The sequence below is a fragment of the Laccaria bicolor genome, genomic scaffold (genome assembly GCF_000143565.1).
Source record: "Laccaria bicolor S238N-H82 LACBIscaffold_3 genomic scaffold, whole genome shotgun sequence".
NCBI classification, from domain to species: Eukaryota; Fungi; Basidiomycota; class Agaricomycetes; order Agaricales; family Hydnangiaceae; genus Laccaria; species Laccaria bicolor.
Window position 1 is genome coordinate 1,517,575 of NW_001889874.1, and position 27,851 is coordinate 1,545,425.

The window sequence follows — 27,851 nt, forward strand, 5'->3', positions numbered from 1 at the left end:
GCACGGAGGGCGTGGGCGGGGCCTCGAGCGGTGAAGTTCCCTTCCTTTCCTTCTTCTTGGGAATAGCTTCGACCGAAGAGGGTGATGGTTCAACGTTGACGGTCGCTGCGACTCTCTTCTTTTTCTTCTTATCCCCAGCGACGGAAGTCAGTTCAGAAGTTGGTGTGATCTTTGCGAGAGGCTCAGCGCTGGGAAGGGGCTCAGCAGCAGAAACGGTGTCGGTTTTCGATTTTTTAGCTTTCTTTGTGGACAACACGTTGTCCGTGGTGGCTGGTGTCGTGGCATCCTTTATTTCAGGTGTGGAAGGGGCTGCAGCTGCCGTGCGCTTCTTGGATTTGGCGGGGGTATCCACGTGAGCGGCGGCCGCCTTTGTGGTTTTGGCGGATGATGGGGCAGCAATGGGGGATGGAATGGTCGATTTTGAAGTAGATTTCTCTTTTGGCGTAGGCGGCACGGCTACAGGAGTGCCCTTGACACCTTTTGACTTCTTTCTCGGCTTCTCCTCTTCCTCTTCCTCGTCAGAACTGGTCGCCCTCTTCAGTCCCGACTTCTTTGCTCCCTTCTTCGTCTTCGTCGAGTCGTCGTCCACTTCCATCTCTTCCTCTTCGCCACTGTCTTTCTCCTTGTCCTCGTCGTCGGATTGCTCGTCCTCGGCTGCGAAGCCGTCCCAACGGCCTCCCTCTTCCCCATCGAGACGACATGACCATATTGGGAGACTGACACTTGAGTTGGTTTTGATATTGAAACTTTGGACGTTATCCCAACCGCCCTTAATGTGTTTGACGACAGCAGGAATTGCGGATTGGATATTGGCGAGAACTTGTGCGGGTTTATGGGAGAGAGAGCTGACTTTAATTGACCTGCGAAGTGGGATGCCTCAGTAGAGATCGAATAATATGACTGAAATACATACGTGCACGTCCCCTGGTTTTGGTTCATGTAAGTTGAGGAAATAGCACGCTCCAACTCGCCTTTGAGATCTTTGCGAGTCAGACAAACGGGTATAGGTTGTCTCGAGTAAACTGTCAGAAGGGGGAGTCGGTGATGTGCGACGCACTCACTTCTTTGCCTCGAACCATTTCGTGCCCAGCAATTTTGGAAGTAAAGGGATCACTCGTTCGTCCGCCAAGAATAGCCCGTTCTCTTTGAGAAGGGCTCTCCTTGCCTCAAAAGGCTTGAACTTCCCCTTCAATTTCTCCACGCCCACCACACGGGAGATAAACTTGATTTCGTGCGATTCCAAAAGGTCTTTATATTGTCGTTGTGGATCTTTCGTGATTAAACATACGGGGGTTGTGCGAGGATCGACCAAAGGATGAATGATCGGGCTGGAAGAGGGTAGAATAAGGAAATTGAAGATAAGACAGTATAAATTTGTGCGTACATCTTTATGGGCTTGAATTTGTGCCCAGAGGGAATTTTCTTGACCGTGACATTCAACCAGATATTTTGTTCCTTCCCAGGGAGAAGTTCTGTTTCCTGAAGCTTTTCTAGCCTTTTCGACTCGTGAGAGTGAAGGGCTTCCACCGCCAGACGGCATTGCTTCAAGGAGACCTTTGAATCGATGAGTTCGTCTTTGGCCATGTCAGAGAAGAGGGCAAGGCGTTCAACAGATGTTCTTCAAAAAAACCTTTGTTTGCAAATGGTTGGCAAGAGCTTCCAAGTACTTACGGTTGGCAGCTTCGAGCCATTTGCCTCCATTTGCGTTGCTTTTGCGACGAGCACGGCTAAAACGACTCAGGAATCCTTCTCGAAGCTGCCGAGCCACAGCCATGCTCCACTTTGTACCTTTGTTCCATAGCGCATTTATTATCGGTGGGTATCATTATACGAAATACTATGATAAAGTTGACCCAGCCCAAATGCCTCTGAAACTCAAGCTTCTTATGCCACGCGCACCCAAAATGTTTTACAACAGTATGATGATGTCCTGGATAGCCAAATATGTGATTCCGCCATAGGTTTCGCGCAACGTTTTGCAAAAGATGAACCATTCTCCTCCCATACCCGAACTGGGCTCCAGACTTGCTGGACACGCGGGGGCAAGGCTATACATCGCAGGCCTGGTTTAGCCGACCCGGAGGACACGAAAGAAATTGATCAAAAGAATCACACTTTCGTCCCATTGCCTCCCCTCGAGCTCCTCCAACTACATATATCAGGACCGTCTTCTAATCGTGTGGATTTGGTCTTCTTCTCGGATGGCTGTAAGATCTTTGTCACTGTAGCGCTTGTCTTCATTTATCTGGCTGAAAAGATCTTCAGGAGGAAAAAGATAAATTCATTCAGGATGCTATGCGTCTGGTGGACGACATTTCCAAGAATCAGACCTTCCATACCGTAAAGCCTTTGCTCAATTTCTGGGCCGCTTTTTCTCCCAGCAAAGAGGTTGTCTTTGACTTGTCTCGTTTTCGTTTCAGAGTCTCACATTTCTCTAGAGCGGTATCGGTGTTGGTGGCATTCCTAAAGAGTAACTATTTGGGGTAACGTCCGTTGGCATTGAACCTGAAGACTCGGTTTGTCAGTACACCATTTGGGCTTTACAGAGACGGAACCGAGCTCCGTGGGGTGTATTACGATAAACCGGAAGTAGCCAAAGCTACATGTGAATCTTTGGCAAGTAAATGCGATTATCCCATTCTTTTAGGTATACAATCTTACTCTCATTTTTCGACCATGCTAATATGCCACAGGCAATGATCATTTGTATGGAGGTATCTATGCTTACTTTCCTTGATGCCAGGTATTGATGATAATGCGATTTTAAGGACTGGGCGGGGAGTTCACGTACGTTGCTTCGTTGAGACTTTCAGAAAGGACTATACCACCGCTCCTTCAGAGTGGTGACCTCCTCCTTCCTTAATGGTCCTCTGGTACTTCGACTTGAACTAGGGCACTCCATCATTGATGTTGGCGAGGAGTACGACGGCGGGTTTGCCTATTTTGGCATGAACGCAGCGGAAGATCTCTCCAAGCCCCTTCCTTGGGAACACTGGCTAACCAACCCCTCGCCCATCCCGGAGAATCTCAGAAAGCAGACGCGTCGCGTTGAACGTTCCGTCATGCCCATGCAAGCATACCCTTGGACAATGCTCAACTCAAGCTCACCCTGGTCTATTACGTTCCCATCATCTGGCATGTACTCGAGCCACCTCGTCAGATTCTCCTTATCAGGACTTCCTGAAAAGTCGGATTTGAAGGTCGAGATTGACGGTGTGGATCTAGGATGGGTGCCTGAGCCGAACATTGGTGTTGACCGCTGGCATTATGATATCCATCGGTCTGGGGGTTTACGTCTCGGAGAGCACGAGATCAAATTCACTCTATTGGAAGGGAGCAGAGAGGGGATTGCTCAGCTTTGTAGCGTTGAGGTTTTGGAGTTTGGAGACGAAGACGAGTAAGTTGGTTATTTGTCATTTTCGGTTCGCCTCACATGGTGCTGTAATAGATTCAACAACCAGCCAGGTTACTACGGGATCTTCCCAACGTTCGTATCTGCTGCTGTGGACATGTTTAGACGTAGTAACCTGACCTGTTTTATCATTCAGATTCTCGGACCTCAACGAGACAAGCTACCGCCCAACGAATGAAGATTGCCTAATGCGCGTCGTCACATCGCCCCATTTTTGCAAAGTCTGCATGGAGGGCCTTTGGCTCTCCTTATTGGGTCACATTGACCTCATTAACGACATAGGAATAGGACAATGCGAACAGCAGAGTTCCGGATCCTGGACGCGAGTGGTCGACCTCCAACTATTGCCTCTGGCACAATTTCGGACGGAAAGCATCACTTCCAAGGAAAGCTATATTGTCAAATGGAAGAAAGATGGCAGGACCATACGGGAGTTTACGAATCAGACGAAGTTGGAGGTTGATGGTGGTGACGCTGTTGGGAGATGGACGGTTATGATCAAGTTTGCGACGGAAGAGGTTAGGGTGGATGATGCACGTTTGTATTCAAGAGCACAGTTTACGATTGGAAAGTGCGGCAGCTGATAACTGTCTTTGCGGTGTATACACGTTTCCCCTTCCTTTCCATTCTTGTGTTATTTCGGTGTATAAACACACATCCACCCTCAAACCCGAGGGAAACAGCAGAACAGCAGTAAATAATATACTGTATGTGGGGTATTATTGAAGATTCCGAGGTAAACGAATGATATGGTGGGGGAATAGCAGTAGTACAACTCGTCAATGAGGCGAGGGATTGCGTGAGAATAGAGAAGAGCAACAAAAATGAGGGGGTCTCGGGTGGTGCATAGGTCAGCGTGTAGTAAAAGGAGAAAGGAAGAGAGGTTGTGGGAGTGACGACAGTGTAGGAGATCTACCAAGAACAACTAAGCTTTGACACGACTAGCAAACGAATGTCGAAAGTGATGGTGAACTTGGGAAGACGTGGGTAGTTGATTGACTGCGAGCAAGAGAGGGATTCGAGCAGGGGAAAAGGCTCTAGGAGAAGATGAAGACCAACAGGGAGAGTGTGAGTGTTATAAGGAGCATGCGTTTCGTGATCCAAAAAGCGAAATCCGAGAGAGTGAGGGAAATGAAGAAAAGACAGTAAGTTTGGGAATTGGAAGTTACGGCGTGCATAACGGCGATCGCTTACGGCGGCACTTTCCGTGACAAAAAAACGTGACCCGCCACACAACGCGTTGAAACGCCTGTATCGTGCGCGCTCATCCGCATCACATTACCGCCAATGCTACCCGCCTCCAACGCCCTCGAGAAGCTCAAGGTGCACCCTGTATTTTGAAACCTTACCGTAGATGGTGTTGAGATATTCACATGCCAAGTTGCCAGCCACCTCAAACGCGACATCCTCCAACCACAACCGATCCCTCGAAATAACTCATCAATTCTGCCCTCCGCCTTGCCTCCGCCCATCACGAATTTTCTTGGAGCTTCTCTTGGAATGTCTACCGATGACATTGATGATTGTTGGGATCTATTGCAAGATTATGTGTGGGAGATACCTGGTATTGCCGCTTACATCAAGGGACTTTCATTTGTTCAAACAATTTGGATGGCCGTGTGGATTTAGTTGAGTAGATACATTCATTTGTAAATGGAATCACTTTTCTTATAAAATGTAGCTGCAATATCCATATACCCGCCTGATGAACTCGTGAACTAAGCGCTAAAGTAATCACGTGATGACGGCGGAAACTGCCGCCGTAAACGATCGCCGTAATTACGGCGCCGGAATTTCCAATGTACGAATGCCCTCAGAAAAGACAAAGGTCGAATGAAACCGATAGATTGTCCATCCAAAATGAATCACATAACCACACAACCAGCACAGCACCCCGCGCCCTTCTCTTCCTCCATATGCTGTGGTATCCTGTCCACTTCTGAATTGACAGGGTTAGCAGGCAAGATCGTGGTCTTCTTGTCTCTTGGAGGTGCGTATTGGGAGAAAGGCGCTGGTGAGGGCGGAGATGCACGCCATTTGGGCAAGCGCGATTCGTCCGGCAACGTCTGTTCTTCAAACTTGTCGCCCGTCTGCTCGTATTCGTCAACTGGATCTTCCTGTCGCCCAAATTCATCCATGGGTATGGATTCACCGTCACGTGGTGGACGGTATTTGGAGTGGTCGTACCCAAATGTACCTGGAGCCTGTGGAACGAATGTGTCAGTGAATTGGCGATTGAAGAAAGCGAGGGCAAGTACAGGTGCAATTGTGTTATCAGCCTTCTTTAGTTGTGGACCTCCATCCGCCTTCTCGTATTGGTCGTCTAATCCTTTCTTACGCGCAACAACAGGCAATACAACCTATAATCCATCGGTTATATCCTTTTCAAAATCCAAACACAAGCAAAACGGAAGCAGAAACACACCTCATCCCAATTCCCTTCTTTGAGTTTCGGCTGCGTCCACGAAGGAATAGCATCCGCCATATCATCATCTCCCTCACTTCCCGGACTAGGATAATAAGCCACACTCTTCCTATTCGCCAAATCCTCCTGCTCCTTCCTCGCTGCCGTGGTCTTGGCCCTAGTCGCTTTTGACGCAGCTGTCCGCGACTTCTTGGATGCAGACGCCGAGGCTGGCGACACGCCTCGCTTATTTACGGACATCTGTGGTTGTGCACCAGCTTGCTTCGTTGGCGGAGTCTGCTGCGCCGGCGCTTGGGGCGGTGGGGACGGAGACCCGGCAGAGTTATTCGTCCCTCGGGAAGTATTAAGTGTTGGCGTTGACACTCGGGATTCTGATGAGCGTCGTGAGGAGGGGCCAGGAATCCGCGTGGGATGGGGATAGTGACCATTTTGCTGCGGCCGCTGTTGTAGTGCAGGTAATGGAGGTATTTTGGTAGTAACACTGCGGTCCGAAACGGTCGTTGATATATCCCCCACCCCGGGAATGTGATCGTACCCACTCCGTCGGTGAGAGGAAGTATTTGATGCCAGATCCGACATTTCTCCATCCAAGTCAGTCAGAGGACTTTCATCTAGCACCTGACCGACTTCGTCTTCGTTGACGTGCTCGTCATCAAGATACAGGCTTTCCTGTTCTCGCTCCTTGATAGTGATTCCAGCAATGCTGTCCGCACGTTTACGGTGACGACGGTAGTCTTCTGCGTGGTTGACCGCCTTTGAAGCCAGCTTCTTCTTCTTGGCAAGGGTGTGTCCGTAGTTTGCGATCTCTAGCATCTCCTGCCTCCGACCCACTCTCAGCTCACCTACACCGCCGTTCCTCGATACCTCTCCCCGATACCAGTGTTCGAAAGGGCGTTCCTCCGAGTCGTTTGAATGTCGCGGGGGAGCGTTTTCATACTCTTCATGTCCATTCTGTGAATAGTTAATCGAAGAGGTGGATGAGAAGGGTGGGGACTCGTTCATGAGACGAACGGTAGTTGGCAAAATTCTTGTTGATTCAGGATAAAATTGCTGCGTTGGCGAGTAGGGACTGTAGCCGTTAGATGGCAGTGGGGGAGGAGAATGTCCATTGCTCGACAAGCTCACACGGGACGCCACGGGTATTCGTGTAGGTTTGAGGTCGGCAGGTCGTGGTGACAGCGCTCGCGTCGCATCGTATGATTTCGCAGTGGTAGGCTTTGGCCGAGCGTTGCCGTTGGGTAGGTCGGTGGTGAAAGGCTGTGAGTAAGTCCTTGAACGCTGGAACTCTGAGGAAGAAGGCTTCTGGTTCTTTGCTGACGATGATGAATCCGCGCTACTGCCATTGACACGGGGAGTGGCTGTGGATGACATACGATCCGGCTGCTGATAAGCAAGCTGCAGACGAGTGCCACCACGTCTACTGCTAGATTGGGAACCAGGGCTGACAGAGGACTTTTGTCGTACGGTAAAATCGTCGTAGTTGGGATAGGGTGATTCGTCGGCTTCTGATAAAGAAATAGCGGACATGCGCTTGGACAATGTCCGGCTTTCGCTTTGCAGACCTGCAGCAGACATATGGACATGTAAGGACTAGCGAGGCACGCTGATTGGAACTTACGTTTGCGCAGAGCTGGTACGACCTCTTCGTCCCAAGAGGGTCCTGGGAGTATGGCCGCCTGTGTCAGTGCCATAATACGAAAAAAGACCAAAGGTCAGGGGCCTGCAGCCAGCGAAGGCTTCCCTTGTCCTGACGCCGTGGAGGGCCAGGGAGGGAGCGGGGGAAGGACGAGAAGTGTCTGTTCAGGGCTTCAAATCAGAACGCAAATATTTAGGAGCGTGTGAACAAGTGCTTCTATTCCGGTTAGGCTCTTTGGATAATGAAGGCAATATGAAGAAGAGCAGCAAGAGAACGCTGGGGAATGGGAAGGCCTTAATCTACGAGGGCGAAGAAAGGAGAAGCAGAGACGAGAGATCCCTCAAACCGTATAGGAGGTCACCAGTCAGTGCCAAAAACGTTAACTGATCAATAACAGATACCCATGGAAGCCGACAAGTCCAAAGATTGGGCACAATTTCCTTATCGCAAAATAAAAATTCCTTGAAAGAGCTATAACATTTCACGAGTGGAAAAGAGAAAAAAAAGAGCTTTTTCCTCGAGTTGATTGAGGTGGTCAAGAAGCTCTCCAGTGATTGGCTGAAGCTGTTAGGTACGCGGGCCGTAACCAAATAACACCCAAAACTTTTCCTCTTGGTCACCGCCAACGAAAACCTCGTTCAAAATGAGTACGGCAGCAGCGTCGACGACGCGCTCTCTCGTGCGTTTTGGGCGCGCACCGAGAGTTGTTAAACACCTGCGTAAAAGCCGACGTACAGGCCTCCCTCAACCCCATGTCAACTTCGTCACCCGAGAGTTCGCGCCGTGCAGACTCGAGGACCACTATCACAACACCCTCTGCGACAACCTCATGTACATGACCTACAAACATGAAGCCGGTGTACGCCCACCTCCACGTCAAATCAGGCTCACCTTCGATCCAAACGACCCATACACTAAACACCGTTACAACCCCCCAGTCGGCGGATCGCAGCTGGGTAAGAAACCAGCTCCACCGTGCACGCCGGAGAACGTCGTAAGGTTAGAGAAGATTCAGATACACACCATGGTGAAGGAGGCTGTGGCGAACAAGGGGAATTTGTTGGGTGCCATAATGATGATGCGCGCGTTGACTGGCGAAACCTTTCAAGGTGGTGGGCACCATGCGGTGGAAGGCGTCCAAATCGTTCGGGGAAAGAAGTCGGTGGGCGGCTGGCTACGACCTGGCGTGCCTCTCGGCGTAAAGGTCGATTTGAGGGGGCAGGCTATGTACGATTTCCTCGGGACGCTCGTCGAGTTTGTGCTCCCGCGACTGCGCGACTTTAACGGGATTGTCCTGCCACCTCAGTCGTCTTCCGTCAATACACCCAGTGCGGTTTCTGGTGTAGTGTCCTTTGGTCTTCCCGCCAACGCGATGGTCTTCTTTCCCCAGATTGAGGTCAACGTGGATGCCTATCCGAAGTTGGCCGGTATGCATATTCACTTTGTGACAAATGCGATAGGGCAGGGCGCTCAGGACAAGGCGAGAGCTCTGGTCTCAGGGTTCCAAATACCCTTCATTAGGCGGTAGTATTTAGTTGTGAGTGCATATTCTCCGTCCTTGATCAGCTCCTCACCCCCATAGTAGATATATGTGCTCACTCTAGAATCTAATATCCACGCAACTATCACTTGATCTAAGGACAGACACAGAAACCGCTCTTACGCAACCATTCTGGCCTAACTGAAATTCTTCGCCTCAAGGCTGACAGGAACAAAAGACATATATCATATCCCAGTAACAGCTATTTCACTAACATAAAGTCCTTTGCTATTGACCAGGTACCATGCTAGAGGCAGTTCAAGGGGTCACTGGTACCGTCGGAGAAATCTGAGAAATCCACCCTACCTGGGTGGTCGTGAGAATTGCCGAAGATGGTAAAAGGGTAGACCGGTGACCGATCCTTGTATGAGGTTGACGAGACAAGTAGAGAAACCTTGAGGCTCATGTCTTATGCCTGGAGGTGATCTTGAAAAAAAAACTTTTTTCAAGTTGGGTGTTCAAACCCATGACCTCGGGCAATCAGTCAAGGTTATACTACAACATAACCCCTTCACCACAAGCCCACTTAAAAGTTAGAACATTATTCCCAATATATGTAGCTTGTCATCAAGTGACATCTAGACAATATCAAATGACATTTTACAAGTAGTATCTACATCCAAATTATGTAATTCATGTAAATCCTGATATATTTCTGTACAGTATGCTGTATAATACACATGCATGTACAAAAGGTGTGATGGGCAGCTACAATATTGGTGAGGGGAATGTTGTATTTTTCACACTGTGGGATGCACCTGTGCATCAATTATGCATGCACACGCGGTTTGATGGGCGGCTATGTTGTTGGCGATGAAAATGCGATCGAGGGGGCAAGAGTGACAGTAGTACCTGCACCATTTGTGATGGGGATGGAGCCGAATGGTCTGAGTGATTGGCATGAGCATGTCAGATGACACACACATGCCAAGTGACAGGCACATGTCGAGCAGTGCATTAGCTGATGGTGATAGGTATAGAGTGGTGGTTGGTGCATGAAATGGGTCAGAGTGCCATCAGTAAGTCCTGCAGAAATAAAAACAGATATTAGAAGACAATGGACATGAGGAAAGGCTTTCCTCCTTTCCTCAGGTAGGTTATGCATCTGAATGACCCAAAAAAGCTGTTTTATCAATGTGTGACTGACTCTGCTCGTGTCCACTCAACCAATGTCTATGACTTGTCCTTCTCATGTGTTGATGGGTTGAAATTTGGACAGTCTTGAATCTTGATGTGAAGAGATCTTGGCGGCGGTCGTCTTGTGGCCTGGCAAGTGGGAAGTCGAGCTAGGTATGTGTAAGGAGCATAAAAAGCAGGCAAAACATGGGCAGTATCCAGATACTGCCTGTGTTTTGAGAGTGTGTTGAAGAGCTCTTCAACACTCAATGTGACGTTACATGTGACATTTGCCTTAAAGGGTACATCTGCATTTGTACATAGTTATGTCCTATATATGGACATAAGCCACCTCCAGACACTGCACATGAGCCCCACTTGATATGACGACTGGTACAGCTGAGTTTGAATTAGCATAAAAACGATGATGATTGAGTTTTGACATGTCTTGATGATGAGTGTGTTCAAAAGAATATCCATTTTGAGTGACTGCCCTGTAAGGAAGGCAAACACAGATCTGTACCAAATTTGTATATTTAAAAATAGACCCTGTCAACTTTTTCTCTTCGTCCTGCATCACATTGCTTTGTTTCTTCCTCCTCCTGGTCACCATGCCTGCACCTTCCTATGGCAATCTTGCATTTTCCATCGGTCCTCAGGCTGTACCCGATGCACCAGATTCTACCAATCTTCTACCCTTTTTTGCTGCTTTTACAGCAGATGGCACTACACTTCCTGAGCCACAACACCAACATCAGCATGCCTCCAGCATACTGTGGAACCACCATGGAGCCTCACAGTTTCAGCAAACAGATCCCACATCTTTCCATGTTTCTCCTTCAAGCCAGCAACATTTGAACATGATGGGACATAGAAGCAGCATCGAAACTGTGTTTGGGGCAAACAGAGGAAGGCACAGATTGGATTTGGGAGATTGTAGAAATAGCTATGACAATGAGTATTTGAGATTTTTCTGGTTGTAATTTCACTTGCTTATGCTGTCCTTTCTTGTTACACTAAAAGCACCTCAAGAACAAATGAATTTCCTTCTCCAATTCCATACAATGACACTCCTGGACAGCCTTGCAACTTTACTGAGCTGACCACACCTTTGCAGTCCTTTCAAATCTCTGATTTGGGAGATATCTTGCATCGCTCCAGTTTCTGAGTGGCACTGCCTTTTTCTTTTGTGTCCAAAAACCTGTGCTACTGTGACAATTCTCCCCACACTGCCGGAGGTTGATTGGACTTGGGATCTTGGGTAGGAAACTAGCATGGTAAAATATGTCATGACATTCATTGCAAAGAGTAATAACAATGTGTTGCAGTGTTCTCTTTCTCTTTCCTCTTCCTCTGAGATGAGTCACTTTCATGTTCGGGCTTTCATTAATATTTCGCAACACTATGAAGTTGCAGAGAACTGCCTTCATCATTACCTCAACAAGTTTGTTCTCCTCAGCTGTTTTTGATTTGGCTTATCATTCTACTTGTACAATGAGTAAGAAGACATGAGGAACCATGAGGACACATTACAGCCGATTTCAAATCTATGTGGAATCCCCCCAAAAAAAATTGGCTGTTTGTACCTATTAGCTTTAGCTGAAGGCTGGGACCCCGAATGCACAATTGTGTTTGCACAGTGTGCACTCAGTCACGTCTGCCAAGTTCCTCATTATGGTAGATCTAGACACTCCTGCTAGCAGTAGTGAACCTAATGAAATCAATCTTTCCGTTGTCGCTTGACTCATGTTCTACAAAGCTGGAACCACTGGCAAAGGCAAGAAACTTGAAATGAAGGACGTCAAGGCCTCCAATTCCTATCCCTAATGTATTGTATGATATGATATCTAGGCAAGGTGATGCCCCTGATGTTGTTAACTATGAAGAATACAAAGACCTAGTCAAGAATACAATACTTTTTGCACCTGGGGGGAAACCAGTCATTATATTTGTTGAAATGCCGCACATTGAGAAGTCAGCTAAACAAGTGGTGAGAACAGAACATGTACAGCATCTATGTACCGCTGTCCTTGAACAAAGAACCTTCTCTGCACACATCTCCTTCCAACTAAAGCCCAACCTCGTGTTCTTCCCGATGTCTTTCAATTTCGTGCAGCCTTACAAACATGAGCATATCAGGTCATGCCATCGTGGAACTTCTTCGGCAATGGTATTCATGAATGCGGCACACTCGATGTCATGTCTCTCGAGGGCACAAATTGAGACACATTTTTGAGAGAAATCGAGCCTTTGTAGAGTGCGAACCAAGGTAGGGATGGAGGGGCGACAGCTGTTCTAGGAGGCATCCTGGATTCTGGGCTAAATGAAAGTGATGTGTATTAGAAATTGCACATGTGAAAATATTATGTCATTTGATTCTGGGGTCCTTGGGCCCAATTTTTTTTTTTGTAATTCTGCATAGATGTGAAATTGGCTGTAATCTGAAGTGTTGAAGAGTTAAGAGCATCAGGGTGGAAACATTAGTGACAGAATTCTACTGAGAGCTATTCAGAACTTAATTTTGGGCACGTTTGCTGCACAGACCTCCAAGCTCACACAATCCTTGCACAACTGCTGGAGAACTCCTGCATCAATACATGTGGGTTGGCCAAGCTATGGAGGAGTCCCTGGTAATCATTATTGCAGGCCAGAATTGTGCTGCCGCAGACCCATTATTGCCAAGCTTTGAAAACAGATGACCCCAACAGGTTCTTCTCCAATGATTGACTGGCTGTGCAGGCACTTTCCTAGAACAATTGCCTTCCATTATGACCTTGTCCCTTTGGCACCCTTGTGCAACTCTAAAGGCTTTTTACACAATCTTGTCATAGTCAAGTGAAGGAGGCAGCTAGAGCAGCAAACTCATGAGATAGATCAATAAGTACCTCTCAACTTATCTTCCCACCTATGTATAATTGTGAGTATTTGGCAAAGTATCATTCAGCAAGTATTCAAAATGAGATTCTTTTGGTAGCATGCTATGGTCCTGAATAGCTTCATATTCACATGATGTTGTTGCGAAACCATGTGACTGATTCTGCACATGTGACATGACCTCTTCTGTAGAGTGGTAATTACAAAACAGACTTGCACTCTTTCAAAGGACCTGTCTATCTTTATGATACACTCATCATTTGGTAATGTTTTGTTTATTTTATTCTATTTTTCTTGTTCTTTTTGCAACTCTTGGCACTTGTTAGTTTTTTTAAAGTTTATGTGCAAGTCTCTTCCATGTGCTTCGTACTCAATGGCTCCCACTTTGTATTCCTTCATTGTCAACATGCAGCATCACCAATCCCATAACCATATGGATTTCAATTAATCAATTGAGGTCTTAGTCATGCCCCACTGATTCCTGCTGGAGTCTGGTCATTCCTGTGGATTCCAGTGCCATTCCAGTGGAATTTACCAGCCAAATTTTCAGAACCTTGTTATTCTGGTATTTACACTGGAACAGTCCCTGGAATGCACAGGAATGGAATGGCACTGGAATGAAGTGACTGGAATGAATACTAAAAATTCCCAAATATGGCAAGTTTTACATTTTCAGATGAAAAATACCAATAAAATCAGGAAAAAAATAGCTGTTGTTGGGTTCAGGGTACATATCCAAAAAAGGAAATTTTAGAAAAGTAAAGAAAATCAACATAATGATGATTCTGCTTGTCAGGGTTCATTCAACAGGACATCAGGATGATGGTCAGTCTCTTCAACCTCCCCTTCCTCATCGTCTTCGTCTTCCGCATCGTCTTCATCTTCCTCGTCACTGGTGTCAATGTCTTCCAAACCAGGCATCTCTTCGTCATCAGAGCTACCACCCCACCCACCCATCGCAACATCAGCCTCAACATCATCACTTCCATCCGCCGCCTCAAGAATACAGGATGCATTTTGTGGTTGAAGACTAGTATTCACAGTGTGGTCGTTATCTTGGTTGTCGTCGTCGGCATCGGCATCCTGAATGGAAGGTTGGCGTTGTTGGTGTTCCGCAGCCATGGCCTCGAGCTTACGCCATTTCAAAGCAGCAACATTGATATTATCAGTAGAAGCGAGACTCACAGCAAGGACACATTTATGAGCACCAGGAGGTCTTGGTTCAGGAATGGGTTTACTGTGAGTGGGTGCCATTTGTTAGATATAACTTTCTAATGTTGGGCTGTACTTATAGTACTTATCTTTGGCATCTCTCTTTTGGTCACCGACTATCTCAAAGAGGAGAGTTGAAGGGGGTGCACACATGGGGCTCTGGCGGTAGAATTTTGGGTCAAGAAATTGTTGAAATACCTGCATAACTAGTAGAGTGTGAAGAAAACTGGGACAGGAAAGAATGTTACACGGTGTATTCAGTGGTTTAGTCTCCTTTAGTAGCTCTGCAGGCACTCCACCTCCATCTTTTTTTCTAAATTACAGTTGCCTATACATCATGCTGGGCTGAGAAAAGTTACCACTGTCTCCTACCCTGACCCTTCCAAAAAGCCATGGGTAACCCCCCACCTGCGTTGAGGGTTCCGAAACCTTGACCTCTACCCTTACCCCACAAACCCTTACCCGTGAACCCGTGCGGGTTTATGAACCCTTGCACAACACTAGACAGCGGTTTGCCTTGATGTGCCATGTCAGATTCAAAGGGAAGGATGGGTATTGGTAGGTACAATGGAGATAAAGAGCTTGATCAAGGATGTGTGACATTGAGAGAAGAAGATGGCTTTGTTTTGGCAAAACACAGCCAAATTCAGTCAATTTTTTGCTGGGGCACACCCTTGTACAGTTGTATTTACAATCCTATATACTTACATTGTCTGTAGATGCCACTGTTCTTCCAAAAGTTCGCGTTATCAGTGCTAATAGGCTACTTTTTGTAACTACATGAATACTCCACCAAATCACTCGGATTTTGGTGGGGCGCACATCTCCTCATCAATGTGATTACAATGCACCAAAGACCATAGCAAACAGCCCAGCTGTTGTGGAGAAATTTTGACTGGAACTTTGATGATCATATTTGCATGTTTTGATGGGATTTCACATGACCACCAACTTCACTGCAAATGGCAATAATTTGCATATTCAAAGAATTTCTTTGAGAAATAGTCTTGGTAGTCATGGCAACACCACTCAGCTGAAGAATATGTTGAAGAATAAAATAATGGATTTGGCAAGTCAATATGGCTAATGTTCTTATTGTTCATCAGTTTGAAAATTTATTATTCAATGTTTTTGGGATGTATTATTCTACATGTGTTGACAATTATGGAGGTACCTTTGCCTAGATCAAACATTAGACCCTGTCTCAAGTGATAGTTGAGATACAAATGGTTTACATTGGTATGATGAATGTTATGCAAAAAAACAGTCTGGATTGGTCTAAACCAGTTCCATGGACCACAAAAGACCTGTCCTAGGTGGTCTGGTTTGGTTCCCTCAATATCTGGGTTGGTTTTAGACTGATTGTGGTCTGCAGTTGCCTGTTTTGGGAGCAAAAAACCGGACCTGCAAACACTACTTAGTCATGTGCACATGAAACCCCAAAAACCATCATTGACATTGACAATACACAGACAATTTTTGACTTTAAAAAAAATGTTGGAACTCAGAGAGGAGGCACCTTGGGCTCAGATAGAAAGGTTCTAGGGGGAATCATTAGCAGAATTCATTATATTAGTTTTCTTGTTGATCTGCGTGCAAAGCACACCAAAAGCACACAAAGAAAAATTTGGCCAAATCCAAGCTGCTTTATCTCTAGAAGCACCCAAGCCATCTTTATAAAAAATAATCTTGGCACAATGCGGTGTTAGAAATATCTGAGCAGATGCTTTTCATTTTATTTCATTTCTTTGTTTTGCTTTCTTCTGGCACCCAGTACATTGAATGCAAAACCAAATAAAACAACCCTGTGCACAGGATTTTTTTTTGCTATATAGTGGGACAGTCAGCAATGCCAAAGGCTTGAATAAAAGACAGCCACTATTGCTGCTATACTATCAGTGACCAGGAGTTTGAAACGATTTGACCTTTGGCTGAATTATGCCACAACCGCTACACTCCGGGCCTCCAAATTTTGTGTGGTGGTGAATGTGTATCTCATGAACATGAATATATTTTTAGTTTTTTTATTGAACAGTGGTGGAAGCTGACGGAGGCTTACCGGTCGTCGAAGTCGATTGTTTCGGGAGATTGAAATGGCTGTCACGTCCAAGTCACATCCAACTGTCAGAATTTTGATAGGTGATCAGGCTCCTAAAAGCAGCCACTCGTCTCGCTCGATGAGCCTCTAATACTATGAGCCGTATGACTAATCTTATGATGTGATCATTGATGGGAGTGAACAAACAAATAAAGGTAAGCGAGAGAGCGGCTGCCGGAAAAGTCAGTCGGGGAGCTCGGAGATCATTGATTAACCCTAACGTTGGGTCCCAACTCCAAGGCCTTTCTGGACCTGCGTGACAGATCTTTGTTTGGACTTGGGGCTCGAACCCAACAGTGAATGGGTATGGAGTACCCTACGATGAAAGGTCCAGAACTGTGCTGCAGCAGAACCACAATAATATACTCATCATGCCCAGTCTCCAATGTGGACATTTCACCAATGTCATGTCAGTCCAAAACTTTATATGTACAAGTCTATACACAAGACCTGCATAAGGTTCAAAGCAGTATTGTATTCTACATAAGGGCCCGGGATTCCAGTTTGCCAACTACCCAATGGCAAATCTACAATACCTCAATGAAGTAAGATCTATGAAGGCCTTTGAGTGAAGGCCTTTGAGGATTCAGAGATCACAGCCCACCAATTTCTTTACGAAATTCTATTGAAAAACATTTTTGAAGGCCATCCATTCACACTCGTCGATTATCGAGGACCTGGACACTATTCTCGACACTGTGCGCCAGTGTGCGCTCCACTCGAGCATATCGTGACCAAAATGTGACGCGCTGGGTCCTTACAGATTTGAGACCCAACGTTAGGGTTAATCAATGGTCTCGGAGTTTCCCGACTGACTTTTCCGGCAGCCGCTCTCTCGCGAGCTCGAGCCCTTACCTTTGTTTATTTGTTCTTTCCCATCAATGATCACATTTGTCATACGCTAATAGTATTTAGAGGCTCATCGAGCGAGACGAGCGGCTGCATTTTGGAGCCTGATAGGTGATGCGACTGTCAGGGTTCAAAACCACGCAGCCCAAAATCACGTCTGTCACGCTCAGCAGACAAAGAATCGAAATTCATTGGATTATAAGCATAGTTCTTCACCTTTCTGCTCGATTTTTTGTATTTGAAGTCGCATCGTTTACTAGTACATGCTTGTAAATTTTTAGATACCCTAATGCAAAGGATCGGATTAGATCTTGAAAATCATTTGCATACATCACGGTTTTGATGCGCCGAAAACCACCTTTTAAAATCCTGAGCTCGTCAGACTCGGTTGTTGCACAAAAAAGGTTGATATTCATATTTGTAAGAGTCATGATTAGTCCAGAAAAAAATACCAGAAAGCCTGTGTCAAAATTAAGAGAGGAAATCGGGGATTTCAAACTCCTGAAGCATATCAAACTCCTGGTCACTGATAGTATACAACTAAAAGCACAGGCCACAAACTAGCTAGATCTAGGCTCTATGTGCTAAAGGTCAAGATACTTTCACGTATTCTAACCCTGACCGTACGGTCAGCGACCCACTCAAAGTTGACCAACTCCAGTGTTTCTATAAGCGACATATCTGCTATAGACATAATATGCTTTAGCCAACCAGGTTGAACAGAGCATGAAAAAACTTACATTCACTCCCAATGTTGAAATTCAAAGTTTTGAAGGGCTGGGATCCACCATGGCCCTGACGTGGGGGAGCTCCCGGATTGAAGAAGCTTGCAAAGCTCGACCCTACCTTCCAAACCAAGAGCAGACTTTCACTAAGAGAAAGGGTTACTAGCCTCCTGCCATCGGGAGAGAAGCTACAGCCCGAGATCTGCTTCGTATGCCCTTCGAGGACGTATAGACGAATTGCCGTCTTCAGATCATACATCACCACTGCTCCCTCGTTCGAACCAACGGCAAGACGTTGAGTTGCCATATGAAAGTCGACCGTTGGGAACCTGGGGAAGATATGGTCGATAAAAGGCTGCATAGATCAAAGGGTTGGCTCACGTCTTGACAACATAACCGATGATCTCAGTCGCGGTATCTAATACTGCATCGCGGTTTGTTGTTGAATTCGGATCCAAGGATTTGATGACAGCTTCCAAGAGTCTTGGGAGGGTAGGTTGGAGGATGTGAGGCCGCTGAAAGCCAGGAGTCATTATAAAAGAGACGAAGGGCAAACGTGAAGATCAGCCATACCTTTCGGATCAAGAATGCCACAATTTGCATGACAGACCTCCGGTTCTCTAAAGTCGGCGGTGTGAGGATATCCAAACACAATGTTGATATGAAAAGCTGAATGTTGTTTGAAGCAATTGAGAGAATAGCCAATCTGGCCTGGCTGTTCACATTCTGAATGGAGATAGAATCCTTTCGAACATTAGTGGAAAGCATGAAAAGCGACCTAAGGATTTCCATTGTATCGACGTAATGTTGCCAGACGTGAAATCCACGCGAACACAAGTCGATAGCGAGAACTCGGTAAACGGAGGACTCATCGTGGAGGTACAATGTGATCGACTTAGATATGTCAGTCAAGGAGCTGATGGAGATGATCGTTAGCGTAACATGAAGCAGGGTAAATCTGCGAGAGAACCCACTTCGTCGAAAGTAAGGTATACTTCTCGGAAGCGACGCATCCACAAATGAATAGAGCTAAAGCAGCGTTTATGGTTTCCCGCTCAGCATCAGGTTGTAGAGTAGGTACTGGAACGCAAACAATTCGATGGAGAGCAGATAGTAGAGAAGAAAGAGCGTACCATGATGTTGCCACTTCTCCGCAACGGCAATAGCTTCCTCGTCTGACAATCGTGCAAGTGTCGCGTCAAAGATCAACCTTATCGCTTGGCGGAGCTCATCTACATTTCCAGGTCAGGCTCAATAGTAAGGGGCCCAAGAAACAAAGCCAGACTTGAGGCAGCGAACCATCTTCTTGCCAGATACTCTAAGCTTGGAGGTTGATACCGTTCGCCAACGCATGTCCCGATAGAGGTAGCGTAGAATGATATGACCGTATTCGTGGCTTCCGAAAGTTCTATTTCACTCAAAATTAGTAAAGGAGATATCGTAACTGTAGTATCTACCTTCGAAAAGACTCATCGCTCTCAAAACTAGGATGATGCTCAAAGCACGCGCAGCAGATACGTTCCCCGAAATGCACCAAACATCGCCGGGACGGGTGACTGGGTATAGCACAGTTGCACCATCACTACAACGTCACTTCTTGAGTGAGGCAGACACATATCACACTCGAAACAAACGCACCTGGAGAGTCCGACTGTAGCAGAGGACGGCATGACTTTCAGTTTACCATCACATATTGAATCGACGTCGTCGCTGAGTCCAGGAGTCAGAAGAATCGATAAGATAAGACGCAGCCTATCCAGTGTCAGCAATATATTGCGTATCTCGTCCCGGCTAGTGCTAATTGTTTTCGTTAAGGCAACGGAATCGACGACCAGTCTCTCCAAGTCAAGAGAAAGGGTCGAAACTATGTTGAAACATTTGATATGAGCTATAGCTTGCTTTCAAGAGACAGGACACCTACCAGCATCCCTACCCTCAAAAGAAGGTGCAATGCTCGCCCACGCTAAGCTTGGAATACACGTGTCTTGTTCCATGGTCCTGATGCCCACATAAGAAACGATGAAGCCATGAGATCTCCCATAACCACTTACAGACAGATCCACTCTCCCTGCGCCAGCATTTCCTGTGCCTTTTGAAGTCCCATGGATCGCCAAAACTCCTTTGTTTGTGCATCCCATAATCTTGCCCTCCGGTCCGAATAGATGAGCAACAAGCTATTACCCCCTACACAGACTCTTTGAAGCGGTGCCGCAGCCCCGGGGACGAGGTACAGACTGTTCATTAACCTGAGTAACAAGACGAACACTAAGGTCGGAAACTCTCACAATTGAAACCCATCAACGGCGATGACCGCAATAGTCCCATCTCTTGCGATGCACAATACACATCCGCGCAGTGGACCCACAGTCTCGCCTTCAAAAGTGAGGACTTTCACCAACGGCGTGGTGAATGTGATCCACCTCGCGCACAGCTCAAAGGTACTAAGAAGTTTGATCCGTTGTTAGTCCTATCCCTCTCTTTCTCTCTACGCAAAATGGGCAAACCTGCTTGACCAAAACGCGATGGAGCCATCATCCGCGCCTCCCAAAATATACTTTTCTTTTGTCCGTTGGTTTTGAACCAGATGTAGAGCCGAGATGTAGCCGTTCAAGGCCGGTTCTGAAATTTTCGTCGACGAAGATGTTAGTGTGGTTGGGTTCTCACCCTTCCTCGACATTTGAGGTATAGAGTATTGGCGTAGGCGCCCATCAGCTGAAACCAAACTTAGCAAAGTCACATGGAAGAACCGTTGGAGTATACGAACAGTAACCTTGGACAATACGATCCAAATCAAGCGGAAACATTGAAGTCAGCGTGATCTTAGGTTCCCCATTCAAAGGAGCCGGATTTGAGTGCCATAATGTCCGCGAACATTCACCCTCGGGGGTTTCTGCACCTGGTTTTGGGACTGCATTGAATGAGACCAGCTGCCATTGGCCATCCACGACTTTGATTACAATCAAGTTTGGAGGAGACGCTAGCGTAATTGCATTGTGCGGCCCTATAGGCAAGGTCCGGAGTAGGTCTGGACTTTGAGAGAGCAACAAGACGTGAGTGCGGTTCAAGGTTGTATCATCCGAAATCTTACTGGAAACACCCTGACCAGTTTTTGACAGTATTTGAGTCTGCAGTTTCAGTCTCAGTTGCGACATGTTTGAGCTGGTATACCTCCACCCGATCCTAAGAACCAAACATAATCGTCAAGTCATGCTCGAAACGAACGACCAAACCCACATCGTATGTAAGAGCATAAGTCGATTCATCTAACCACTCTACATTCCCCACAGAGCTAATGAACGTCTGGTAGAGAACTTTTAATGACCTGGCTTCGTACACAAAGACCTGTCGTGCCATTCCCAAGTCAGTGGAGTTTCTGCCGATTTGGTTTTGTTTAGTAACTGACCGTCATCTCCCTATGGGCCCATGCAATACCGTACAGTCTCCCTTCAACATCCCTCGTACATAGGCCTGACAGTGTGGAATCCGACAGAAGACGCCCCACGTTATGAACCTCGTCCAACGTCACCTTTGGTGCGTCTTTCAAATGCTTTTCGTGAGAGAGGTGTTCTGTTGAACGCGACATCATCCCCTTGAAGGGGTTTGGGATAGGAAGGTGATGTTCAGGTTCAGCATTAGCTGGAATAGGTGGACTTGGCGGCGGAGGTCGGAGGCAGAGTTGGCGGACGTGAAGGCAACCTTGTGAATTTATGGAGTACAATGTTGATGTTTCTGCTCATGGCGAGATAAATGAGATGAATATAAGATATGATGGTGACCGACTATCAGATTCGATGTGAATACCGAGCCCCTTGGCTGGCCCATCGAACTCCCATTGGCCAAGTATTGAAAGCTTTATTTCCGCCGAACCAACCTCATCGCCAGCAGAAAATTCGAGCATGATACCTTGTGACTTTTCTGTTGAACTTTCGTCCATATCTGGGGTAGGGGCAGAAGTGTTGGCATCGGTTGCAGCGGTTGCAAGAAGAATCGTCGACTTCAAAGGATATTAACTATAGTTCTCGCAGGAGCATCGTGAGCAATACCTGTTCAACATATGCCACACTCAGCGAACACCACTCCCAAATGTCATCAGGAACGTCTCTATCCTTCACTCCCATTGGGGAACCAACGCCCCCGGCATGAACGCAGGCGACACAAATTCCGTCTTCCGAAGAAAACACATAAAGGTCACTGGGATGTCTTTAGAACAATAAATCCAACAAGTGATTGTTGAACCTACCCAGTCTCGTGAAGAACGGCGATGAATCTGTTGTCCTGTAACATCCGGACAGATCTCACAGCCCGCCCCGAGCCGGATTTCGATGGGATGATATGGTATCGCAGAGACATTTCATGAGGAGGATCTGTGATTGTGAATGATTCTTGTCCCTTAGGAGATGCAGGAACCGAGAAAGAGTAGGGTGTATGCGCGGGGGAATTTGTGGCTGACAGTAGAGACCTTGGTTTCCGATGTTTTGAAGAAGACGCAGGTTCCGTGATGGAGGCAGCCGGAGACTTCACCAGTCGTCCGTTCTTTTCTGCAATTGAGTCCGAAACTCCCTGTTTCTCCTTGGGAGTTCTGCCTTTGAGGATGTCCTTGAGCTTGTCGGGCTCATCATCGAAATCAACATAATTCTTTGGTGCTTCGACTGGGTCCGTGGTAACACCAGAGACGACGCGTGAACGAGCAGAGACGTTGAATGTTGGAGAGAGAGGAAACGCCGGAGTAGGGGGAGTTCCCGATCGTGAAATGCGACGAGGCCGACGTGATGGCTTTGGTTGCTGAGAAGGCTGAATGGTCTCAACAGACTCAAGAGCATTGATCGGCTGACACGTTTGATGAAAGACATACAGCGTTCCATCATCGCATCCAACTATTACTCCGCCGCCTTCGTCATCTCCATCATTCGGCGAATGAGACCAACATTGCAGCACCGTCGGTCGCGCATCAAGAAGACTGGTTTCGACGATATTCCTGTAATCTGATGGGTCTGATTCAACGCCCCGAAGGCTTGAAATATTTGGGAATGCAAGCGGAACTGCGAAGGTTTGCTTCACTCTCTCATTCATCTGCGAGCATCCAATGAGCGGAATTTGAACGCGCGACGTGTGACTCGTGCAACAAGTCACATGTCACAATTTTCCATTCACCAGCAACCTTGGCGCAACCTCGCAGCGACCACTTTGTCTTTTCCAACATATTACATTGTTTATCTCTGGCACTTACGAAGCAGTCAAGTGTACCCTGCAAGATGTGCCTTGATTTCAATGGTCTTTGAGAACTTCTCATGAGCTATGACGCTTGAAGCTTGAAGACGCGACGCACCCGTTTTAAGGTACGATTCATTGCGATTTTGAACCAGTAGGACGTTCGTTCAAGTACAGCTGCAAACCAGGTATCACCTGGTATCACTGCCTCCAAGCGCCAGCTGAACTTGACGCTTTGCGCGACAGTCACTTCAAGTCGTAGAGTGACATCGTCGTGTCACGGTCACGCCGCAATGAATCTTTCCCACTTTCCCGAGCTGCAAGCTTCTTTTCGTCTCCCCCCAGATGCTGAAGGCCGCGTTTATGATGGTGGATGCCACCTGAGCGAGTAGAAGCTTTGGGCGTCTTTGTTGAGTCAAAAGTCGCAGAATCTCTTGCACAGTAAAAGCTGTTGAACGGTAGGCTGTGCATACAGGTATGCCTGCTCGTTCGATTGCAACACAATAACTAATAGTGGAAACGTATAAGGTCTTTGAAATGGTGTGCACGATCTGTCTACTACTACTATCACAAGTGGTCGATTCCCCATTACCTCTCACCTCTTGCACTCGAATTTGATATCATTATTGTCATTTCGACAGAGCCAATGTTAGCGTGGCTCTTCGTCGTCTTTGTCTTTATCGTGATCGGTGAGATACTTGAATTGTTTGATCGGACTTTGCCCTTCTAAACAAGGCCTTCAGCCCTTTTCCTTCTCTTTGGATACGTCCTACAGACTCCCTCCTTGAGACGACGATCTCTCGCCCCTAACATCTCTTTCGGAGACGTTGGAAACAACGCCGTCTACGGCCCTGCGATTGGAGAGCCTCCTCCAATACCTATTTTAACTCCCCCAGAGCCCTCTCACGCTACCTCCCATCTCCTTCCACTCTACTCGGTAAGTTCTTACTCACTCTTGCCTCTTTTGTACGGCCACCAACATCCCTTCCATAGCCTGCAACATACGCTCGTTGGTTTGGTACCAACAACGGTCCTCGTGTGTTCATCTTTCACCAACAATGAAAGCCTGTACCGATAAATCAAGTACGTCTGACAGTTACGTCTCGCGGTAATTAAATACCTGACGGATATTTCAGGATGCTATCGTTTCTGCTGTTCCATTGTTTGTCGATGCTATCTTTGTCTACGTCCACCTGATCGTCGCATATACATATACATCCACCCACCACATCATCATCATCATTCAGGTGAGTCCCACCCTGTCTCCCTTTCACAACATTTCTGAGCACTCTCTTTCTGATATCCAGACATACATTTAATACAACCAAGGATTTTTGCTCTTTATCAATAGACTATATTTTGCGCCAATAAATCTTGACCACAACAAGGCCGGAAGATCAACGGAGGTTATATCAACCTTTTTCGTCTACCAATGTGCGCTACTCGACCACCCAAACCTAAACAAAGCGCGGAAACTGCTCAGTAGTATGCTTCGAGACCTTAAAGTGGCCGATGCCAACACTGGCTTGATCTCATCAAGTACAGTATGCCATGTTTCGACTAAACTTCAGCTTCGCACATAACACGTTCGTCTCAAAACGTTGTTCGGACCAAACTTATCATTCAGAATGGTGCATATTCACTTTTGATAAGGTTCTCATCTTCGACATTCTTACAGACAACATCTGGTCAGAAGCGAGCCGATTGTGCGGCAAATCGCTAGTCTCCCGATGTCAGACTCCGATATGAAGTTGATGATAGTCGATCAATCTCATGTGGAGCAAATCGCCACTTGGATCGCGTGTACGAACCTCATGATAGCACACTGCCAGGAGAAGCTAGCCTCCATGCCTGCAGCACCTGCATGTTCCAAGCAAGTTGTGAGAGTCAGTTGTAAGCTACCCTGAGGTACTCGGACCGCCATCCTAAGTTAGCAGGGAACGAGGCAAGAGGCCTTCAGACCCTTCCCGCCACATATGTTCCCCTCGTGGTTTCAACCATACTTTTGATTCGATTCGACTCCTCTTTCAGATGGGGTGCGTTGACCTTTCTCTCGAATGAAACGGTAATATTCCTATGCATGGTACGAACTCGTTGTGTAATTTTAGGGCCAAACTCTAATAGTACCCGCTTGTCCTTGGGTAAAGGCTATCGTTTTTTCTGGCGAATCGTCGATTGTGTGTAGAAGGATTTTCCCAACTGGGTTTGCTATGACGTATAATGGTAAGTAGGCGCTTTGAATCCAAACAACCTCCTAGTCACCAACTTCAATGATCAACGAATTCGCAATGAATCGTTCAACTTGCTTTTGACTTGCAAATGAACTATCATATTTTTCGCGCTCCATTTCATTTTGCCAACATTTCTCACCTTCCTCAAGTTCCCGCAAAACCATGTTTTTGTCTACACCCTACGGAGTTCAAGCAAAGGACAGGGCCATATCCCGGGACTCTCAGCCCACCTCGCCTTACGGGTATTCAATTTCGCGCTCCAAATCTCGAATCCTTTCTTATCTAGACGCTTATTGTCTCCGCCCCAACTAAGGTCCCAGCCACAACTTTTTGGTAACAAAGATGTTCCGGAGGCTGTGGGCTGCTGTGCAACAAAGTATTACCGCCTTCCCCTCTCCGTTTATTCTTCTAATTGGCTCGACACCTGCACACCCTCTATCAGCGCAGGTACGTGCCTATAATTTATTATGCAGAAGAATGTCTAACACGGTTGCTACCACTTCAGATATAGTCGAGAAACTGTAACTGGCCTGAAGAGCCTCTATCGAACTTCGTCCAGTACACCGTCTTTGAATATTATTTCTCACTCCGAAGATACCAGGCGTTCTCCCCGTTTTTTGCAATCAGTTTTATCCCGACAAATAGTCATGTTCATACCACTAGCCCAGAAGAATGTCACCGCGAGAGAGATCGATGATTCTACCCTTCCATACCTCGACAATGGTGGGAGTTGGTCCGGACGTCAGTGCCTTCCCCACCTTTTAGTACCTTCGATTAATTGATGCAGAATTTACAGTCATCCTGATATTCTTCCTCCTCTCCTTTTATGCGCTAGCTCTCTGGGATAGGTGGTTACAGCTGAAGATGGCTGAGTCGCGCAGATTGCAAGGTACGTGTAGGCTTTAACTGTCTTTGTGTGAAGTTTTCATCATGTGCCACGTTCAGCTCAACAGTCGTTTCAAAACTACGGAGCCACCGACGAAATCACTCGGTCACATTCTCCATCTCTCAGACTCTCGAGGTCACCAAGCCATTCTTCCACTGGCTCTTTTCCTCGAGGTGCCTTCCCCTGTTACCTTGGCTTTCATTCTATTAATTGGAGCAATTTAGTGGGAGACAGTTCCCCTCTGCATCTGGCTCCGCCCACAGTGGCGCAAAAGTCTAGCCGCGAGGCCTTTCCTCCGATGAGTTACTCACCAAGATAATATTGTGGAAGAGTCGCCTCTGGATCACATCTCAATCCCAGCTTTATGTAAAGTAATCTTTGAACAATGAACTTTACGAAATCTCCAGGCGCTTTGTTTGTGCCGTCATGGAGATACTTAATCTCATTCGCGTATAGAAGCCGTCTTGTGGCAACGCCACAAATACTTGTGCTTGTGGTGAATTACCTGTGCACATCATTCCAAATACACCATCTTATCAGGAAACCATAAAGCTGTGCCTGTGGTGAGTCAGACCACACCTATATCGCACCGCTGTTGACAGATTCGTTGGCTTGTTTAGTCGGCCCCATTATGCGCACGTTTCTCCAGTTCTGCAAGGAACATTCCATTCGAAAAAGCTGTAAAGAGCGTCAAAGAAGACATGTAATGCTCGCAAGCTCACATTTCCGATGTACTGAACCGTTCCTATCAGATCGACTCATCCAGACGCCAATCGTGATTTAAAGTCCACCCAAGGTTAGTCAAGGCTCTTTGAGTCCCTTTCCTTTCTTCCGTTCTCCCTTAACACAGCATTCACATTCACTTTTTCCCTTGTGCGGTTCCTCCTCAATGTCACAGACCTATTACCCAGCACAGATGCTTGTTCAACATCCACGGGATAACCATCAGGACACTGTTCTCGATGCAATTCTAATCAGCGAGTGATTGTCCCTTCCGCCTCCTCGTCCTCCCTGCTAACGGTGGTGCCTCATCCTAGGCGCCATTCTCGCACTGTGCCTTACGATATTGGCGATAACTGTGTACGCATGTATTAGACGCAGACGTGTATCACAACAATGGCAGCCATATCATCCATGGGACGTGGTCTCGCTGTCTGCAGGCGAGCCAGGAAAAGGCGAGGGCGTATCGGTCCTAGGAATGTATACGTCTGAGGATCTTGACCCACGAAGCTTCAGAAAAATTACTCCATCTGAGTTCACAGCCCTGACTGGTATCGAGAAAGTTGATCACCCCGACCATGACATTTTCGGTAAGCGATTCACGGAAGTAGCTCGATCGATTGGACATTGGAGAAACTGAGTGATATCCTCCCCCTTCTCAGTCTTGCCTCAACCAGTGGGACCTGCGGTACAGGCGATACCCATATGGTTGCCAGTTTATGCTCAGCTACCCGTGGAGAACGGGACAACTTGTCATGGCTCGTCCGCCGTCTGAACATATGTTCACGGCTTGAGTTGTTGGTGTTGGATTTTAACGCCCCTCATTAGGGTGTTGGATCACATCTCCCAGGTCTAACCGCTTTATCATGATACTTTCAAGCTCATTTTGACCTTACTCTACGCAGGAGAACATAATGAA

The 27,851-nt window shown here is 46.9% G+C and overlaps 9 protein-coding genes across 9 annotated transcripts; 3 read left to right on the plus strand and 6 right to left on the minus strand.

Moving 5' to 3' along the window:
* Positions 1 to 463: 463 nt before the first annotated feature.
* LACBIDRAFT_230477 (uncharacterized protein) lies at positions 464 to 1,584 on the minus strand (the record flags this gene model as incomplete). Its single annotated transcript, XM_001876090.1, has 4 exons — positions 464 to 860; positions 914 to 1,012; positions 1,062 to 1,328; positions 1,385 to 1,584. Coding segments are annotated over 4 exons (963 nt in total), but the record flags the coding sequence as incomplete, so codon positions are not given.
* Positions 1,585 to 2,101: 517 nt separating this feature from the next.
* LACBIDRAFT_230303 (uncharacterized protein) lies at positions 2,102 to 3,996 on the plus strand (the record flags this gene model as incomplete). The annotated part of the gene is made up of 8 exons (XM_001875672.1): positions 2,102 to 2,207; positions 2,258 to 2,388; positions 2,512 to 2,647; positions 2,694 to 2,714; positions 2,769 to 2,787; positions 2,840 to 3,397; positions 3,449 to 3,487; positions 3,549 to 3,996. Coding segments are annotated over 8 exons (1,458 nt in total), but the record flags the coding sequence as incomplete, so codon positions are not given.
* A 559-nt stretch (positions 3,997 to 4,555) lies between these two features.
* Positions 4,556 to 4,929, minus strand: LACBIDRAFT_308799 (uncharacterized protein; the record flags this gene model as incomplete). The annotated part of the gene is made up of 1 exon (XM_001876091.1): positions 4,556 to 4,929. One exon carries the CDS (start codon positions 4,927 to 4,929, stop codon positions 4,603 to 4,605), a length of 327 nt encoding a protein of 108 aa, XP_001876126.1. The 3' UTR covers positions 4,556 to 4,602.
* A 251-nt stretch (positions 4,930 to 5,180) lies between these two features.
* Positions 5,181 to 7,528, minus strand: LACBIDRAFT_292445 (uncharacterized protein; the record flags this gene model as incomplete). Its single annotated transcript, XM_001876092.1, has 3 exons — positions 5,181 to 5,772; positions 5,838 to 7,399; positions 7,456 to 7,528. The coding sequence occupies 3 exons, from the start codon at positions 7,526 to 7,528 to the stop codon at positions 5,278 to 5,280; spliced, it is 2,130 nt and encodes a 709-aa protein (XP_001876127.1). The 3' UTR covers positions 5,181 to 5,277.
* A 732-nt stretch (positions 7,529 to 8,260) lies between these two features.
* LACBIDRAFT_153696 (mitochondrial 54S ribosomal protein YmL7/YmL5) lies at positions 8,261 to 8,989 on the plus strand (the record flags this gene model as incomplete). Its single annotated transcript, XM_001875673.1, has 3 exons — positions 8,261 to 8,582; positions 8,607 to 8,781; positions 8,803 to 8,989. Coding segments are annotated over 3 exons (684 nt in total), but the record flags the coding sequence as incomplete, so codon positions are not given.
* A 696-nt stretch (positions 8,990 to 9,685) lies between these two features.
* Positions 9,686 to 10,353, minus strand: LACBIDRAFT_308802 (uncharacterized protein). Its single transcript, XM_001876093.1, has 2 exons — positions 10,161 to 10,353; positions 9,686 to 10,039 (listed from the first exon to the last, which is right to left on the minus strand). Exons 1-2 carry the CDS (start codon positions 10,204 to 10,206, stop codon positions 9,813 to 9,815), a joined length of 273 nt encoding a protein of 90 aa, XP_001876128.1. The 5' UTR covers positions 10,207 to 10,353; the 3' UTR covers positions 9,686 to 9,812.
* Positions 10,354 to 13,795: 3,442 nt separating this feature from the next.
* On the minus strand, positions 13,796 to 14,257 carry LACBIDRAFT_322704 (uncharacterized protein; the record flags this gene model as incomplete). The annotated part of the gene is made up of 2 exons (XM_001876094.1): positions 13,796 to 14,134; positions 14,189 to 14,257. The coding sequence occupies 2 exons, from the start codon at positions 14,255 to 14,257 to the stop codon at positions 13,796 to 13,798; spliced, it is 408 nt and encodes a 135-aa protein (XP_001876129.1).
* Positions 14,258 to 17,739: 3,482 nt separating this feature from the next.
* LACBIDRAFT_308803 (uncharacterized protein) lies at positions 17,740 to 22,957 on the minus strand (the record flags this gene model as incomplete). The annotated part of the gene is made up of 19 exons (XM_001876095.1): positions 17,740 to 17,846; positions 17,903 to 18,216; positions 18,269 to 18,402; positions 18,461 to 18,803; positions 18,862 to 18,967; positions 19,021 to 19,119; positions 19,173 to 19,295; positions 19,345 to 19,469; positions 19,526 to 19,751; positions 19,809 to 19,885; positions 19,939 to 20,121; positions 20,173 to 20,328; positions 20,392 to 20,599; positions 20,652 to 21,012; positions 21,122 to 21,229; positions 21,291 to 21,616; positions 21,668 to 21,881; positions 21,931 to 22,078; positions 22,128 to 22,957. The coding sequence occupies 19 exons, from the start codon at positions 22,955 to 22,957 to the stop codon at positions 17,740 to 17,742; spliced, it is 4,188 nt and encodes a 1,395-aa protein (XP_001876130.1).
* Positions 22,958 to 23,632: 675 nt separating this feature from the next.
* On the plus strand, positions 23,633 to 27,760 carry LACBIDRAFT_322706 (uncharacterized protein; the record flags this gene model as incomplete). The annotated part of the gene is made up of 16 exons (XM_001875674.1): positions 23,633 to 23,635; positions 23,670 to 23,784; positions 23,839 to 24,032; positions 24,232 to 24,342; positions 24,484 to 24,639; positions 24,774 to 24,801; positions 24,857 to 24,988; positions 25,127 to 25,131; positions 25,204 to 25,318; positions 25,552 to 25,773; positions 25,972 to 26,067; positions 26,114 to 26,215; positions 26,753 to 26,775; positions 27,191 to 27,292; positions 27,336 to 27,483; positions 27,528 to 27,760. The coding sequence occupies 16 exons, from the start codon at positions 23,633 to 23,635 to the stop codon at positions 27,758 to 27,760; spliced, it is 1,785 nt and encodes a 594-aa protein (XP_001875709.1).
* Positions 27,761 to 27,851: the final 91 nt, after the last annotated feature.

Bases quoted from the DNA above. Each gene is read 5' to 3' on its own strand.
- LACBIDRAFT_308802 (XM_001876093.1), bottom strand. From the start codon at position 10,206: ATGAGAAGGACAAGTCATAGACATTGGTTGAGTGGACACGAGCAGA. The intron at 10,040-10,160 runs GTCAGTCACACA...TTATTTCTGCAG, and splicing joins GTTGAGTGGACACGAGCAGA to GACTTACTGATGGCACTCTG.